The sequence below is a fragment of the Hippoglossus stenolepis genome, chromosome 11 (genome assembly GCF_022539355.2).
Source record: "Hippoglossus stenolepis isolate QCI-W04-F060 chromosome 11, HSTE1.2, whole genome shotgun sequence".
NCBI lineage: Eukaryota > Metazoa > Chordata > Actinopteri > Pleuronectiformes > Pleuronectidae > Hippoglossus > Hippoglossus stenolepis.
Window position 1 is genome coordinate 14,701,881 of NC_061493.1, and position 17,502 is coordinate 14,719,382.

Genomic DNA, 17,502 nt, shown 5'->3' on the forward strand with positions numbered 1-17,502 from the left:
GGCACGATAACAGCCTCATGTTCATGCTTAAACACACACGCACACAATCATGTACTTAACAAGTAACAATACCTATTATCTAAAAACACGTCTATTGCGTATTCTCCTATAGCATGTCACTATAACCTGTGCTATATAGTTTGTAACACACACACACTCACACACACATGCACAAGACTAGGTTTGTGAGACTGTCTTACAGCTAACGGAAAATCTTTGTAAAACTCGTGGGACATTGACCCTATAATTTGTGGTTTGCTGACTGTGGGTTGCAAAATATGACATTAAACTGTGCTTGAATGTAAACATAGATTACCCCGAGCTTTCTCTCCAATTCCCTCAGAAATCTATAAACAGTAGCTTCAGTGCAAAATCTGAAACAGGATCATTGAGTTTTAGCTTGTTTGTGTTCCGTTGCTGAACACGATGGAAAGAGACGCGGTCTGCGCCCAAACATTGGGAAATGTGTGTCAGATGGCGTTTCTCTCAATGTGGGCCCATACGGACATGTAAAGGAGGACAGCAAGTCCAGGAGAAGCACATGGAAACCTTCATTTCACATCATTAGTTCTGTCTGCCACCTTGTCAGGGTATTTATAGCTCTATTCATCCATCAACAGGTCAATGACACAGTCTGCCAATGGCATCCTTCTCTTTCAGTCCCACTAGGTATGACTACTGCTGCTCGTGAGCACTGGGACCAGCTGAGGGACTTTCCTGGAGCAAGGATCTGTTTCCAGTTGGTGGTCTGGTTACTGTGGGACCTCGTAGCAGCATGTTAAACTCTGGTGAAATGTTAGAATTAGTATAGTGTTGTGTAAAGTGTTACGCTGAAACAGGGAAGGACACAATGCACAAACTATAAATACAGCCTGTGGCCTACAGTGATCTATTATAAGGACACACGGAGGCCTATTTGTGTGTCATGTCTGCAGATATTGATGTACAGCACATATAAATAATGTGCTATGTGTGCGAGGCCTGTGTGTGTCTATGTTTTTGGATATGCACCAAGGAAACTGGTAGTCTGGTGTTGTGCTCTCCTTGGCGCAGTGTACTAACACACATAGTGTGGCATATTCTCTGGTGAAGGCACTGAGTGAGTGTGGGAGTGGGAGAAGAGCTGAGTGGCAGAGTGGAGGGGAGGCTCGGTGGGCTGAACGTTGTTTACCTGTCAGCTGGCATTGATTAATCTTGTGTTCGGTGAGATCGCTCAGCGACTCGAACACCTGCCGGCAGCTGTCGCAGCTGTGCAGCGCCGGCTCCTCGTCCTCCTCCTCTCCTTCTTCGCCTTCCTCTGGAGAAAGCAGCCTCTTCCTCAGACGCCCAGTCTCACCATCCTCCGCCGCCCTCTCGAGGGCGCACTCTGGATCTGCCGAGCCACAGGAAATGACAGCACCACATAGTCAGAGGGGTGACCCACACAGTGAAGTACCACGGCTTCCTCTGGGTGGCAATAAAATGGATTTCTAGACTCTGGATTTAATAAAAACAATAATAAAAGCTGTAATAAAAATGCAGGTTCAATTTGGGCCTCTGTAACTCAACCACTCATGCCATAACAGAACCGTTGGGCAGGTGAGGGTGAGAGATATACAGGCACACACAGACAGGGTGGCACACTGCGCACACACACACAAATCTAACACACATTCGCGCACGCACACGGCTCTGTTATTAGAAATGGTTTTACGTTGTGTTTGCCCTGCTTCACCCAAGCAAAACTTCAGTATATGAAACTAGACTGATGGGAATATGTGTAGTCAATAAATTCTGGATTGCAGTTTTGGCTGGACCAAAGAAATATGAAATTCTGCCGGTGCGTGCTGAATTGCATTGGTCAGCGTCTATCAACAGAGACAGACGTTGCCATTTCATCGAGACATCCGAGCCAGGACTGTGGATGTATGGAGCGTAACATACAAAACTGAGATTGGTGTGTGTTAGGCTGTCGTCACGACACACACTTCCCTAAATTATTCAGCCTTGCTCGCAGGCAGCCGCGGGTCGCGCACATCAATATTCTTCAATCCATCTGCAGTTTTGTCTCTTGTTGGCTTTGTGCTGCAGCAGTGCCAGGGGTGGGCGCCTGGCTAATCTGAACCAGGACTGGGATTAAAAAAATACTGTAAACACTGTGATTAGAAAATATCCCAACAACGAATCAGACCTTGACTCAAGATGTACAATAAACATCTTCATTCAGGGGCATGGCGAAGCGAGTCAGGCTGGCGACAGCACCATGTGAATAGGCGGCGTGGCCTGCAGCCCTCTTGCTCCCCCGCTGTGGCCATTACACTTCACAATATGACTGATTAAAAAGACATTCTTCGAATAAAACAATCATGTCACCCTGGTTAAGGCTTTGTGGGGGAGAAAAGCCCTTGCACTTCACTGGCAGCCATTTTAAGCCCCACTGATGCAAGTGTTCCTTAGCTTGTCCTGAAACTCCGGAGGGGGATGTCAGGAGGAAGCCTGTTTTTTTTCCGCCTAGCACACAGTTAACAGTGCCCGAGGACTAGAAGCGTGGGGTACTGATGTGTGCAGGTGTGGGTGTTTACATATATATTTATATATCGGGTGGGTATACACTAGGGCGGCCATTTTAAGTCCTCCTTCTTTAGGGTGCTCTCAAACTGTGAAATTCCTTGAGGAAAGGCGTTCCAGAACTCATCAAGGCCACCCAGGATTTTTTCCTTTCCCCCCACTTGCGCCAAGTATTGATGTAACATCACACCCTCCATTGTCCTTCCCTCTTGGCGACTGAGGCTCTCGGAACATGCCCTCTAAAAATATCAGCACCGTGGTCCCCAGTGGGACCATGCAGAACAGAACAGAAGGTGTTTCAAGAAAATGAAAATCCCAACCCAATCCTCGCAGATGCAGGCCTTTCTTGCTCTGGGGGGAAACACTTCTGACTGGGGCCAAAAGCCACACAATATAGACTTATGATTCATCCACACACACACACACACACACACACACACACACACACACACACACACACACACACACACACACACACACACACACACACACACACACACACACACACACACACACACACACACACACACACACACACACACACACACACACACACGGAGACACAGAATTCACAATATGCACTGAAATGTGAACACTTCATGTCTTTTTTTTACGGGGTGCCTGTGGAGGAGGTTAAGACTCCTTTATGAATCATTAATTTCTCTAATATTACAACTCGGTCCTGTCAGGGAAACAACTTACAGCTACATTTAAGCATTTTATGTTTTATCTCATATAAAAATACAGAATTGTGATGCGTTTCATGCTGTTTCTCATGTTAAGGTGATTTTCTCCCAATGTTTCACGGGTAATAGATCTATGCTAACGGCCGAATGACAAAAAAAAAAAAGAACGATTCAGAGAAACTGGGAAAATTTACGAGCGCAAAACCCAACGAGCTTTACGCATGTTTGATTTCCAATCCCTTGCTATCTCTTGTTTCCAGTGACAAGTTTTGGCTGCAACTTCCAGTGAACTCAGGCTGGGTTGGATGCTCTCGGTCGAGCGAGGGTGACCTCCAGTGCACTGCTGCGACGCGTTGCTGGAAGTGCACACTGCTACACGTTTGGACGCGGGAGTAAGGAGGGGATGGGGGCTTGACATGGCAAGGTCACGTCCAACCCTGGGATTAAAGAGCCACGTCAATACTGAGGTTCCTGTGCCTCTGGGCCTCATACAGTAATCCATCAGATCAGGACATCTTCTTCTACCAGTCTCTACAGGCTGGACAGCAGATCAATAGCAACATGCTTGGAATGGCTGACAATCACATGTGGAATATGGAGGCAAGATGTGTGGCACATTGAGAGTTTTTCCTCATGCCTAAAGCGCCCTGCTTAATTTTGTTAATGAGTTTTGACGATGCCGGCGTGGACAGCGAGGACGAGAGGGAGGCTACATTGACCACAGCTGATCCATACTGTGATAAGGTCAGCTCAAAGTAAGACGATCGCGGCTCAGTGTGAGAAATTATTCATGAGGGGAATAAAATGAAGATCTGACTGAAGGATTTTTAGGGATGAATTTTTCTGTCTTTATGGTGGAAGAAGTGCATTAGTACAATACTAATAAAATGTGGAAATCTAAATGGTGATTGACACCTTTAGAGCCGTGTAATATCCGTCTGAGTCTGAGTCCATCCATCATACACACTCCGCTCTCCTCTGGTACCGCGTGACATTTATCATGCCGCCACTTTCATCTTGTAAGTTGAGGAGTCCCCTGGACCCACCACCCTTATATTATTGAATATTTCTGCTGTTAAATATTTATAACCTTTTAATTGATATTCTCTTCTCTGCTCCATTACCCCCACCGGGGACGTGTGGTCCCTAGCAGGGAAGCCTACACTTGTCCCCCCACTGTCTGGCCCACCCACTGAGACAGGTGGAGACGCTGACCATGTGGAGGAGGTGGAGGAAGGGTATGAGCGAAGAGAAATGGAAAAAGGAGGAATACAGCGAAGGATCTGGCCGAGCTGCAAAGCCTGAATTCCTTATAATTTCCTCCTAAAAAGTTAACTCTCTCCATGAACCCTTTAACCTCACTGGAGACCTAATGTCTAACCCAAAGCGTTAAGATTAAATAATGAAGTTGAATGCCGAGATCAAGGAAAAGAGATTCAGAACAGTTGTTTTGGGGTACTGAGCAATTTCTGAAATGCAACACGTGATGGATGTCAGTGTTTTAAAGCAAAATTCATTCAAATCCAGCCCCAAATCACTGGAGCACGAGAAGCAATGAAACAACTGAGGGCTATATGCTGTTACTTGCCTGTGGATACAGTACGTCAAGCTCCATCAGGGTTTAGCCTGAGCCTTTCTTTGTGCAATGAAAGACCTTGGTGTTGAAAACATTATTACCCCCACCCCCCCATCATTCCCAGAGACCCTGATCCTATGATGCCCCCTCCCTGGCAAACCCACCCTAGAACCACCCACCCCCAAGTTCAAATTAAGAATTTATTTTAACCAGCGAGCAGCTTCTGTCGACACATGTCGGCGGGCCTGATCAAAGGTGAGCACGCTCCTTTATCAGAGTGAGGGAGGCTGTCAGAAAGAGGAGGACATTAAGATTGAATAACCTTCACACGGTTGCCGGCACCTCATTATTTAAAAATCTAAAACTTTTGCCGAGCACCCTCCATATATAGGTCACACTACATTCTAATGCCACATGTGCCTCCGAGTGTATCCTCCTCTGTATGGATGGGATTTGGGGGTATCCACTTAGGCCGTCACATCCACTGATCCCCCATCATTAAAGGACGTCATGATCCGACGACGCGGCTGCAGGTTTGACACTTGCCAGATTGTTAATGATTGTCAAGAATTTGCATGGAGGAGGAGGCGCGTGGGGTGGGGTGGGGGTGGGGGTGTGGGGGGGGGGTCTGTGTTCATATGGTGGATACATGCAATTTGATTTATCTGCTTCAAGCCCCCCCCCAGATTCATATTGAAGGATTAATTGCTGTTAAATAATTGTGATGTATTTGAAATTCGAACATGGCAGAGGGTGCTTGTCGAAAGCCATCTCCCTTAAACTCTTAAAGTGACGCGCCGACAGAAAACGTTTCCCACCTTGTTATATGTTACAAATAAACATGCAGTGAATTTATGAAAATATTATGATGCATGCTGAGATTAAAAAAAAATAAAAATAAAAATGTAAGAGTCACACAGACGGAGAAAATGTGCCAAACAATTACAGGAGGAAGAACAAACAGTGGAGACAACACAGAGAACAGAACATGAAGGAAGTAGCACATATAATCACAGGTATGCAGACGCCATCATCTGCCATTAAAACAAAAAATTAAAAAAAAGATGTGAGCTTACAGGGAAGAATGGAAATCAAAGCGGTTAAATGAGAAACAGCATTTGAACGTACCAAATGCTCCCTCTCTCTCTTTCTCTCTGTGCCTGTCTGCCCTCGCTCTCTCACAGGGAGTGATAATATTGAGCGCCTTGCTATGCCATTAGTGCAGTAAAACATCAAAGGAAATGAATAATAGAGAATATGATTTTCTGAAGTGGTGGAGTGAAAGAGTCCTTTCCTCTTCCTGCTGTAGCGAGCTCCGCAGTACATTGATCTGTGGGCAGCCTCAACCTCAGCCAGAGCCGGCGTCTCATGTGCCGCGCCACAACGCTATACACTACTACACTACTACACTACGGCACCTTGCCATCCAGACATCCCCTTCAGATCTCCGTAAGCCTCCTTTTTGCCTCGGTCCACTCCATGTTGACACCCTCTTCCCCCCCCAAAAAAATAAAACTGCCTCAATATGACGTAGCCGTGAGCAAAAGAAAGAAAGGAAGAAAGGAGGAGGGGGAAAAAAAAGAAATGGATGTATATATAAGAGAGAATAAAAAGCACGGGGCATGTGGTTATAATTACACACAGGCAGCACAGTGGTAAAGCCAAGCTGCAGATCTTAAGCCTGCTCGACAGTCTCTGGGTAAAAAAGCGCACAGCCTCATTAAATCTCAGATATCACACTGTTCCTGCCTCTCTATACTACGCATAATACTGTCTATCTTTCAGAATGCCTCTTTTGTTAGCATTTCTCCTTTGCCTTTGCTACGTATCAAACATGAATGAGGAGCAGGATGCAGGGCCTGCAGAACGCTCGCAGAGTCACAGAAGAGCACGATTGGGGGTCTACTTATGAGCTAGATCTTGACACCATGTCTGATTAAGCCTTGAGCTTGTCAGGGGAGTAATGGCCATTGTGGCCGTGTCCGTCAAAGTGGCAAAGGCGTGAACTATAGCAGGTGAGCTTTTCCGCTGCTCGCCGTTAAAAAAGGGGGCTTGTGTGGGGCAGTGGTTTAACCGTGAGGACTGACGGATGGAAGACTGCTGCGAAGACCACGTTCAGTAACTCACAAGCGAAACGTTTCTAAAAAGTTGGAGGTGAAGAATTGGGAAGTAGCGACCGGAAAAATCTCAAGTTTGCCGCCACAAACGACTCGAATCCTGCAATGACCATTTGTCAAGCTGCATCCCTGAGACGGGGGGTTAAAAAATAAATCAGTCAGACGAAGTCAAATGAGGAAAGTGAGAAATTAATTTGTGCGCCCTCCTGATTTCTCCACAGGCAGACATCGATCATGTGGCGGCTGTCTCCCCTCACTCTGGAGATGGAGGTGGTGGCGGCCCGGGGAGAGGGGGGGTATTCGTGTGTCTGAGGGGGTCGTTGTAATCAGGCACACTCATTAGCTCTGCTTTGGCTCTGGATGACAGGAGGCCTCCGAGGCAAGTCTGCCGCTTATGCCCAGTCCTTCATCCCTTGAGCTGGGGTTAGATGGGCTAAGGAGGCAGTTGCTTTCCACAGAACCACCCACCAATACCTGTCGATACGCATTAACACAGCGGCAGATAGATGCTGCTCTGCTTTTTCCAGGGATGGAACAAATAAATATATTACTGACATTTCTGATCAATTATATCGTAACGGGCAATTTGGAAACATAAGAGAGGAATAACTGACAATACCGAATGTCAGAAATGACACTTTCTGGATCAAAAAACTCAGATCTAGCTCGAAATATCTTCTGCATGATAAAGAAGACAATTGCAGCAAACAAATAAAATGGGAACATACTTTTGTCATAAGCGAATGAGAAACGCCGGACTCTATTGTAGTGGTGCATGCGGCTCCGAAGACTGTGGGTAAATGCTGGACTAATGTGGCAGCCTAGGAGCACCCAAGGTCCCCAGCCTGCTGGGCAAAACCATCCATATCGGGTTTAAAATAACCACACCTGAGACTTAACCTTTACCAGAGACAAATGAAATGAAAATATACAGTGTGGTGCATCAGGAGCAGGCTTCATTCATAGGGGGCTCTCTGCTAGCCTGACCTGAATTACTGCTATTTTCCTGGAGGGCCACTGTGAATGGCACACGTGGAGACAGGACACATTCATCTGGGTAGCTCCAGTCTACATCATACAGGAGGTTGGGAAACAAAGAGTCCCAAAAAAAAGAAAAGAAAAGCGTCACGGCGAAACACAAGGACAGCTATAAGCACAGCTGCACGTATGCATGCACACAACTGGCAAACAAGAGATGCAACGCTCGGCCCCTGTCTTATAAAGACGCATGCAACCAGCCATGCAGTTTAAAGTGTGAAAAAAAAACTAAAAACAGTAAAGGCAGACTTAATATCATTCTGAGCCCAACAAAGATTTAACAGGCACACACACACATACACACACACACAAGCACGCAGACACATGATCCACTTTCCAGCCGAAAATGATGAAATATGAAATGGAGCATTACCGCTTGGAATGGCAGTCTGCCCGGGACTGTGCTGGTCCTCTGTCACATTGTCTTCTACTGCCAGAAAAAAAGAGAAGGGGGGAGAAAAAGAGGGAGAGAAACAGTTAACAGTGAAAAACAAGTTCGACACGTTGAGATTTCCCTTCTTTTTTATTATTTACTATTGAGATTTTTCTGTATGAAAACTCCAAGAGATTTCAACAGCTTTCGACAGCTCAACCTGTGGTTTGGGAATCCACGCAAGCCTTTCATATGTATGAGTTTTGGCAACAAGGCAAACAGACACCCACGTAAATAACATATTGGACTGGGTAATGACGTGATGAATTATGAACGTCTCCCATGAAACGTCCTCCCAACATCAACAGTGACCAAGTGAAAAACACCTTGATGACTGCTTTGGTACAGAGCCTCGGGTAGGTAAAGATCAAAAAGACGATTTGTAGATTGCCGGTGCACACATGAACCTTCAGAAAACAAATCTGTTCTAAAAACTTAAATGCAAAAAAAATTAAAAAAAATACAGAAAGAAATATTTCAGATGTGTCATAACAGCAGCTGCAAAGTGATTTTGGATTTTTGAGTGGTTGACAAAATAGCGACGGCCCGATCAGCACTCACATCCGCTCATTACGTCCACTTTGGACAATTTTTGTAAACCGCACTGGCCTTGAAAAACACGACTTCTGTTTAATAAAAGGTAAGACCCTCTTACATCGGAGCCTTTTTGGAACTTGTGAGAGTTCCGTGTGATATGTCAAGTACCAGAAATGAAATGGATTTTAACAGCGGGACGAGAACAAAAGAGTCTCCCACCTGTTCCATGTAAAATGAGGGTCTCACTAAGGACTTCTTACGCCTCTGCGTTCCACCCCTGCAGTTGAAATGCATTCTCCATTGTGTCTTTTCTTTCTAGCCTTTCATTTTCCTGGGCAAAGAGGAAGGGGGGAGTCTGACAGGACCTCCCAGTAGGAGAGTGTGGCAGTGATTGCCAAAGCAGAAACTGGCGCACTTTTAAAATCGCACAAAATATCCTGTACTTTGCATAATTAAGGCAGGATCCTATGGTGGCAGAAGCCGTTTCCTCGGGGGAGCAAGAGTCGGTGTCAAGCGTGGTGTCAAACCTCGGTGAAAAAATGAAGAGGAAAGTGACAAAGTGTTTCTTGTGAAGATGGCAAACGACGGAGCTGCAGTGTGTTGCCGTCAGGGCCTTGTCCAGCCAAAAGTGAATTGCTAAGGATACTGACAGGAGGCTTTTGTTCAAAATAACCTTTTGTAAAGAAACATCCATAAGAATTTCTCTGATTGGAACTATAATCCTTTAGTAACATTTATAATTGATGTATGCAGGAAATATGCTAAACAAATGATCATGGGTCTGCCAATTAATTAGCTAAATCAATTAAAAGTGATGGAATAGACATAGTTGGACACCGTGGAGGTAAATCCCTCGGAGCCACCAAGGAGTGTATCAGCCAACACGGAAACCTCGTCCTGTAAAAGGAGGCCTCAGCGACTGACGCCTTGAGAGTTTAATGAGTTTCTGCAGCACTGTTGAGCGCCTTGCATCCAGGATCATTTAAATGCGCTATAGGGACAGGGGGTCCTAATAAATCCCCCACGGTTCTATCAGAGATCAGTGGTGGGGAGCTGGAGTTTTTGTTTTGATTACCATCCCTGTTGGTGAGACGAGGGAGTTCAGGCAGAAAATTCTATTCCACAATGCCTTTAAGAACTTAAACATAACGGCGGGCTCGAGATGATTTCTCACCACGGTGAACTTATTAAAAGTTGCGTCGTTTAAAGTAAACAACCTCCATCACGGCGCAAAACGCTTTTCTCGTTTGCGCACAAGATAATTAATTAGCTCGCTTGGAGTGATCATGGGAAGATGAGCTGTCAAGTGAGGGCAAACTGTGTGTGATGTTTTCATACCGGCCCGACATTTGATCGACAGTCGGTCCAAACACAAATAGCCGGAGAGTTTTAATTAAGATACTCTAAAGCTCATGATCACCTCATAATGACTTTAACTTCCGCTGAATGCGACTCTGTCCGGACTGTTGTTAATGCGTCACCGCTATCAGTTAATTAATGTTTGACAAGGTACAGTGTATCACTCAGCCGGTGACAAACTGTAATCATGCTGCTAGGTTTTGTTAATATAATACCAAACACACATGGGACCGTTTCGGCGCTGCTCCTTTGATTTTTAAAATGCAGAGCAGGAAAACCATAATCCCACAACAAGTGACACAGCATTAAAAGCCACTAATTAACACACGGGCCACACACACACACACACACACACACACACACACACACACACACACACACACACACACACACACACACACACACACACACACACACACACACACACACACACACACACACACACACACACACACACACACACACACACACACAAACCAAATGAACATAGTAACTGTCATTGTATTGTGAGTGACAATCCCCAAGATAGGACGTTTCTTTTTTTCAGGATGAATTAATTGTCTACAGATAAGAGAGCTGCGCGGGAAGTAAATACAAAACATAAAGTAAAAAAAACAAAAATATACCAAACAAAGCGAAAGGTATAAAACAGACTGCGCAGACGATGAAATATCACAAAAACTAAGGATTTATTAGACGTGAATAAGCAAAACGTGACAGACCCAGCAGCCTGGCCCTTTCCTACTGCATCAAATGATTTCGAGACTAGTGTGAGGTGTGTGTTTTGTGCTTTTTAGAAGAGCATCGCTTCCTATTCGTGTGTGTGTGTGTGCGTGTGTGTGAGTATTTCACAGCACTTCTCATGCATAAAGAAAGAAAGACGGGGAAAAAAACCCTGAGTGTGTTCCTGGATATGCGTGACTCATCTGCTTGGTTACAGCCAGCTTGGACGATACAGTGCCGAACACAATGGCTGTGTAATCCGCCCTGACTGACCGGGAAGGAGACGCTCGCCACAGGGACTACAACTCAATTTAGCTCGGGTCAAGAGGTCAACCCTCCTCAATTAGGGCTGTGAAGGGAGGGAGGAGGACACACACTGCACATGAATAACTTTCTTAATGAGCATTATTTGAACTGGTGATTAGTGTCATAAATAATTTGCAATAGAGGAGCGTGTTAATCAGGTTGTACAATATTTGTAATCCTCCATATATTGCCGTGTACTGTAAGCAAATCATAACAGCATTGCTATTATTAAAAATTACGCTCCACCATAGCAGCGGTATAAACACTGTCATGAGGCGATAATTCTGTTAAGCAATCATTTGCAAATTTAGCTTCCCCCCAAAAAAAATATCCAAAAAAATATCAGCTATTTATACAGGCAAACGAGACAGATGCAAATAAGCCCGGCGACGTAATGATTTCATTTGCAGCAGTGGTGGGAATCAATCATTGTCTGTGAATCAGAACTCTTCCTCCATGTGGCAGACGATCCATGACAACAGGAGAGACACATGCCACTGGAATAAGAAGAGATATCGGCCAGCTCCCGCGACACCCCAGTCCAACACACTGAGCCGCATGTCAAGAGCACTGACAGCCGCGCTAATGGGATTTTTCTACGGCTCCATCATAATTTCCTTAATGATAATACTAACCATATTTTTGTGTCACATTAGAAAAGTGTTAATGGGTGTTATGCCACAGATCATTAATTGTGAACAGACTGGAGAACTGCAGTCTCCCATAAACTGAAAATGACAGAACTGTTAATAGACGTTTTATCAGGGGAGGAAAAATCAAGTGCATGAATCGTATGTTTTCCGTATTTTTCATTTTTCATTTAACATTAAACATGCTATGTACAGTGTATGTTTTTTAGTTTTTTAAGTGCTGAGTTAGTTTTTAAAGTAGTTTTTTCTTTCTGAGAAATAAGCTTAAAGGTGCCGCCATATTTTTTTTTTCTTACACCGGCCTATGCTTAGGACGGAAAGGGGAGGGGTTATACATCTATTGGCATTAAGTTCATGGTCAAGTTTCTTTTCACTAAAAACAAAAAGGCTTAAAATTAAGACAAACGTGGAATTGAAAAAAATGATAAATATCAGTTCAAGTTTTCCTTGACAGGTCAAATTTTAGTCCCTGACACGAAGGGAATCAAAACAAATGTCGAATCTGCACTGGAATTTTACTGCTAAATAATACTAACTTTGTTTTTAATATGCCCTCCATAGATTCCATAAATCAACCTGATCGGTGAGGCTCATACATAAAGTTTAAAAATAATATGTTCTTTTCACGTACAGCAAAACAAAACTCCAGAGTTCATTCATGAGGTGACAAATTTCAACTCTTCAAAAAAAAAAAAATACATGAAATATTTAAGGTATACATGACACAGCAACGACTCCATGACAACCGCTGGGCTTAAAGCAAATGGGCTCAGAGAATATATCTATATATATGCAGACTATGAAGGACCTGGAAACTTCCAACTCAGCCAATTAACACGTCAGGACCGAAGCTTCAGAGTGTCATTTGTGCTCCAAATGAAAATATCAAGCCAGCCTCACGTTAGTCAGGAAGTGCTGGGAGGACAAGCAACGTGGCAGTCATCACACACACTGACTCACACACACACACACTTACACACACACACACACACACAAACTCACACAGGATCTGGACCGAGATCCTCCCTCCTTGCTGCTCGCCACCGATTCAATGTGCTGACCCAAAAGCATCTGCACATCAAAACAAAATTACAATGTGCCTACAGTTGAGAGATGTAAGGCTCAGGATTGAGTAAATGTCAGTGGCTGGGGTGAAGTGTTTGCATATAAGCGAATGATGTATGGTCTTGTCCTGTGCCATTTATTCCCCCAAGCAATAACGTAGCCGGATCTGTCTCTCAGACTTAATTGAAACGGGACTTGTAATGTTGGCCTTTTCCTCGATGGGACCAAAAACATAACCTCTGACTCCCACAAGCAGGCAATACTGAGGAGGTAGGGGGTGGGGGTGGGGGTGTTGGGGTACACGGGAGAGAAGAAGGAGGAAAAAAAAAAAAAGGAGTGCCAACTGTCACAGCGTTATTTTCTCCTCTCTACACACTCCATGTCCACACTCTCCATGCTACCGCCGCACATGATGCCCGCTCCTCCTTCCCTCTGTGTTCCACCGGCACCTCTGTTTATTTCCCCGTCCGCAGAACAAAGTGTTCTTTCTGTGCATTTAAAAAAAAAAAAGAAGCCCCGTCCACTGCTTCAAGTCAGCACCAGACAACCTATAAAAGTGAAACCTGAACTTTGGCAACCCGGCTCTGTTCGCAGGGAAACGCACGCGTGCACGCAGACACGGACTCTCGCACGCTCACAACAACATTGGGGGCCACACATTTTAAAGAGGCCACTTTGGTGTTTCAAAAAAAAAAAAATATTATTAAACAGTCACAGTGACAATTTGCTGTTCTCCTGTGAACTCGAGAGCAGCAATGAAGCAGTGTCGAGCAACGATTAAGAAGAAATGACAAGTAAAGTTATTGTGGACATCTGTATAAGTGTATCTCTGTCCCTGAGGGAAGAGGGAGACAATGAACAATAAATAACATCTGCCTGGCCTTCCCTGGGTCGGATCCAGAGCAGGGAGATATCTGTGACGTATCTGCGTCTCAGCTCCGCTCCTGCACTCGGAATGAAGACATAAAAGTCGGCGTGTTTTGTGAGCTGCAATTTTCCAATTTAAATTTTAGTGACAATAACAAAACAAACAATGTCATCACTCTGACTTCATTTGCATTGCGATGCGCTCACCGTCGATGCCTCTCTGTGCCGCGCGCGCACACATTTACACATATCTTAACAGATGTTTCTGCCGAATGCACGCACGCACGCGCACACGCACCACACACACTTGTAGCATGTAGGCACGCCGGCAGGAGACGATTACATGTAAGTGATGTGTCTTCGGAGAATAGCAAATGTCACACCAACTAACAAAAAGCAGTCAATGCCAATCTGCTCCGAGAAAATAGGAAATCTATGTATAGAGCTGTTTACTGTGAATGGAGCGCTGCAGGTCTGGAGACAGAATGTGACAATTTTAAGATGTGCATGCACTCACATTTCCACCCTCTCCTGGGTATTGATTTAAAATGGTGGCTGCATGAATGTACTACCGCAGACCATGTAATCTTCCTTTGAGATGAAGACTTCCGAGAACGAGAGGGGGAGAGGGCGAGAGGGGGTCCACAGACCACAAGCTGGGAATGTGAAATTGTGGACAATTATTTGCTGAGCAAAATACAATGCCTGCCAGATGAACTGGAGCTCAACCTTCGAAAACCCAGCAGCTCCCCCACACTCCAACCAAAAGGGCTACAGTGGAAAGTAGTGCATGAATAAGAGTGTGTGTCTGCATGTGTGTGAGGGAGAAAGAGGGTATGCATGCATGTTGCTCTCTCATTCTGTCTCAATTTCTTCTCTCCCTCCCTCCTCTCTCACCCTCTCACACACACGCACATGCACACTCACGATCAAATACACCACCACCACACCAAAAGGTAAGAAAATACGTACAAATCACACACAATCTCCTGTGAACTGTGAGGCACTTAAAAAAACAAACATCATAAAGTTGTGTTGTGTCCAGGCTTCCAGCTGATGACTGTTAAATCCAGATGTTTCCAACTTATTAATGAACATGTACAATTACCACTCAACACTTATCCCACCTCTTCACACACACACACACACACACATACACATCAGTGCCCTCCCTTTCCCCCCCAACATATAAAATGTTTCCTCCTTAGTTTTCTCAGACAGGGGGTGGTGGTGGTGGGTGGGGGGTGTGAGTCACGTGACTCTGCACCCCATTCCATCAGACAAGTTCCAGGACCAGGAGCGTCTTTTTTCTCAAACCCCCTCACCCCCCACCACCTCCCCACCATAACACATCCAGATGTTTGCGTTTAAATCATGCACATAACCCCCGTTAGCTTGCCCTTTTTTGCACTTTAACTATCACTATGCACAACACAATGAGCTACGGCCGCTGCGTGTGGATCTCATGCATGCGCAATGTGTAAAGATAATAAAAACAAGGAGAGATGGAGCCACGAGTTCAGACTGGAGACTTGTCCATCCTTTCAAAATGAAATTATTCTGAAAGAGAGAGAGAGGGAGAGAGCCAGCACACACAGCCGTACTTACCTTTCAGTGATCTTGGCTTAGCTTGCTTGCGGCGCGACATCCTACAGAGAAAAACCCGCTGAAGTTGCTCAGTTTGCGTGTGTGACAATTTGCGGGCGAACACACGGGACAGTGTAAAGGTGCAGCAGTCTGTCTAAATTTCACGGAGCGAAGCCGCGGCTGCGTCTTTACCATCACACAAGGAAAAAAGCAGGAAAACAGAGGCAACTCTCGCCGCGCTACGAGTTGTTACTGTGAATTATTATTATTGCGGTTGTGATGAGTAGGTGCACCGTGTTATAAAATCCAACCGGACCGTTTAGTGGAGCCGGGTATCGGCGGGCAAAAGTGCGAGAATATCCCGTCATGCGCTTCCATTCTCCGGGCACGGACGCACGCGTGCAGCGGGCATGGTGTTGGAGCAGAAATAAAAGTGGAATATGTTTCGCTTTTTCTCGCCTCAAAATGCATCCGAGTGAGAAAGACACCGGCCGAACGCGTCCTGTGAGCGTGCAGGCAAAAAGGCAACAAAAGCAAAAAAAAGGAGGAAAAAAAATGATAAATACACTTTTCACTTCATATCCACCTAACAGCATGAAAACTATGACAGACTCCAGCCCTTTCCTCACTCCAGTCAGCTAATCATGAATTAGGTTCGGGAATCTGATCTAAGTCTACGTCTAAATTGCTCTTAAAAGAGGATGAAGAAGCAGAGAGAAGATGGAAGCTCCCTCCTCATCACAAACCTGCAAGGTCTTGGACTGCGCTGTCGCTCCGGTAGTCCACATAATAATGGAAAATGGAAGCAAGGCCCCCAAAGCCATCAGGATGGCTCCAGAGGGGGCCCCTACCCCGCAGGGACTCGCTCTGTACGTAATCACTGAGGAAATCATTGTCAGCCTGCCTGCACTCACACACAGACAGAGAGGCATGATTAAAATCCGAGGGAGCGCGGCAAGATGCGGAGCGCTGGATCGCCTGCTTCCCCGGATCCGGAGTCGAACTCTACGCCCAGAGTCGGCTCGCTCACCCTGGCGTCTCCTCCGCCTCAGCTCGCCCGTCGGCCACTCTCCGTCTACGGCAGACGGACTGGTCCCCCTTCTGGTGGAAAGGGTTCAGCAGAGAGACATTTTCCTGAAGCGGGGCTGGGGACAGACATGACATGACAATGGCACTCGATCACTTCATTTATACACTGGGATTATAATAGAATCTCGTTATGCGCAATCTAAAGCTAAATGTTTTGATGCTGTTTATAAAGATATTTATATATTTCTAGTTGTGTCAAGAATTAAAGTCTGCACCCTCTGATGTTACTATGATGGATTTATTCTTTCTTATTTCATATTCATCATTAAATGCACCTTTGCCAATCTTTAAAGTTATTAAGTTATGATATATATATTTTTTTTCTTTCTTTCTTTTCACACTAACCTGCAGATTTCTCTATTTTTCTATATGTTATAGATCATTTTTTTGGTTGTGTAAAGAAATAAAGTCTGCACCCTTTGATATTATTCTGATGGATTTATTCTTTCTTATTTCATATTCATCATTAAATGCACCGTTGCCAATCTTTAAAGTCATTAACTTGGTATACATGTTATTTCTCTCTTTACAAACTCACCTGCAGATTATCTATTCATCTATGTTTTAAATAACATTTCTATTGTTGTGTCGAGAAATAAAGTCTGCACCCTTTTGTGTTATTCTGATGGATTTATTCTTCATTACATCATATGTATCATTACATGCACCTTTACCATTCTTTAAAGTTATTAATATCTCTTATTGTGTTTTTCTTTCTTTCTTTTTTTCTTTCTTTCTTTACACACTCAGATAAAATTAGATTTCTCTATTTCTCTCTGTTTTAAATAATATTCCTGGTTGTGTTAATAGTCACAGAATCTAGCAATCCATCTATCCATCTATCTTTCTCTCTCTATCCACCTACCCATCTATCTAACTAGCTATCTCTCTCTCTATCCACCCACCCACCTCTCTGTCTCTT

At 44.7% G+C, this 17,502-nt stretch overlaps 1 protein-coding gene across 5 annotated transcripts in view; it reads right to left on the reverse strand.

Annotated features, from left to right (window-relative positions):
- Nucleotides 1–16,425, reverse strand: part of LOC118117583 (zinc finger protein 521) — a 93,364-nt gene extending 76,939 nt beyond the window's left edge. For 2 of the 5 annotated variants that reach the window (XM_035169927.2, XM_035169925.2), the window contains exons 1-3: nucleotides 15,513–16,231; nucleotides 8,338–8,394; nucleotides 1,172–1,372 (exon numbers count right to left, since the gene is read on the reverse strand). In XM_035169927.2, coding sequence (XP_035025818.1) covers nucleotides 1,172–1,372; nucleotides 8,338–8,394; nucleotides 15,513–15,552 — 298 coding nt within the window. In that variant the 5' untranslated portion in view covers nucleotides 15,553–16,231. The other 3 variants (XM_035169926.2, XM_035169929.2, XM_035169928.2) reach the window with 3 other exon arrangements.
- Between the last annotated feature and the right edge of the window lie 1,077 nt (nucleotides 16,426–17,502).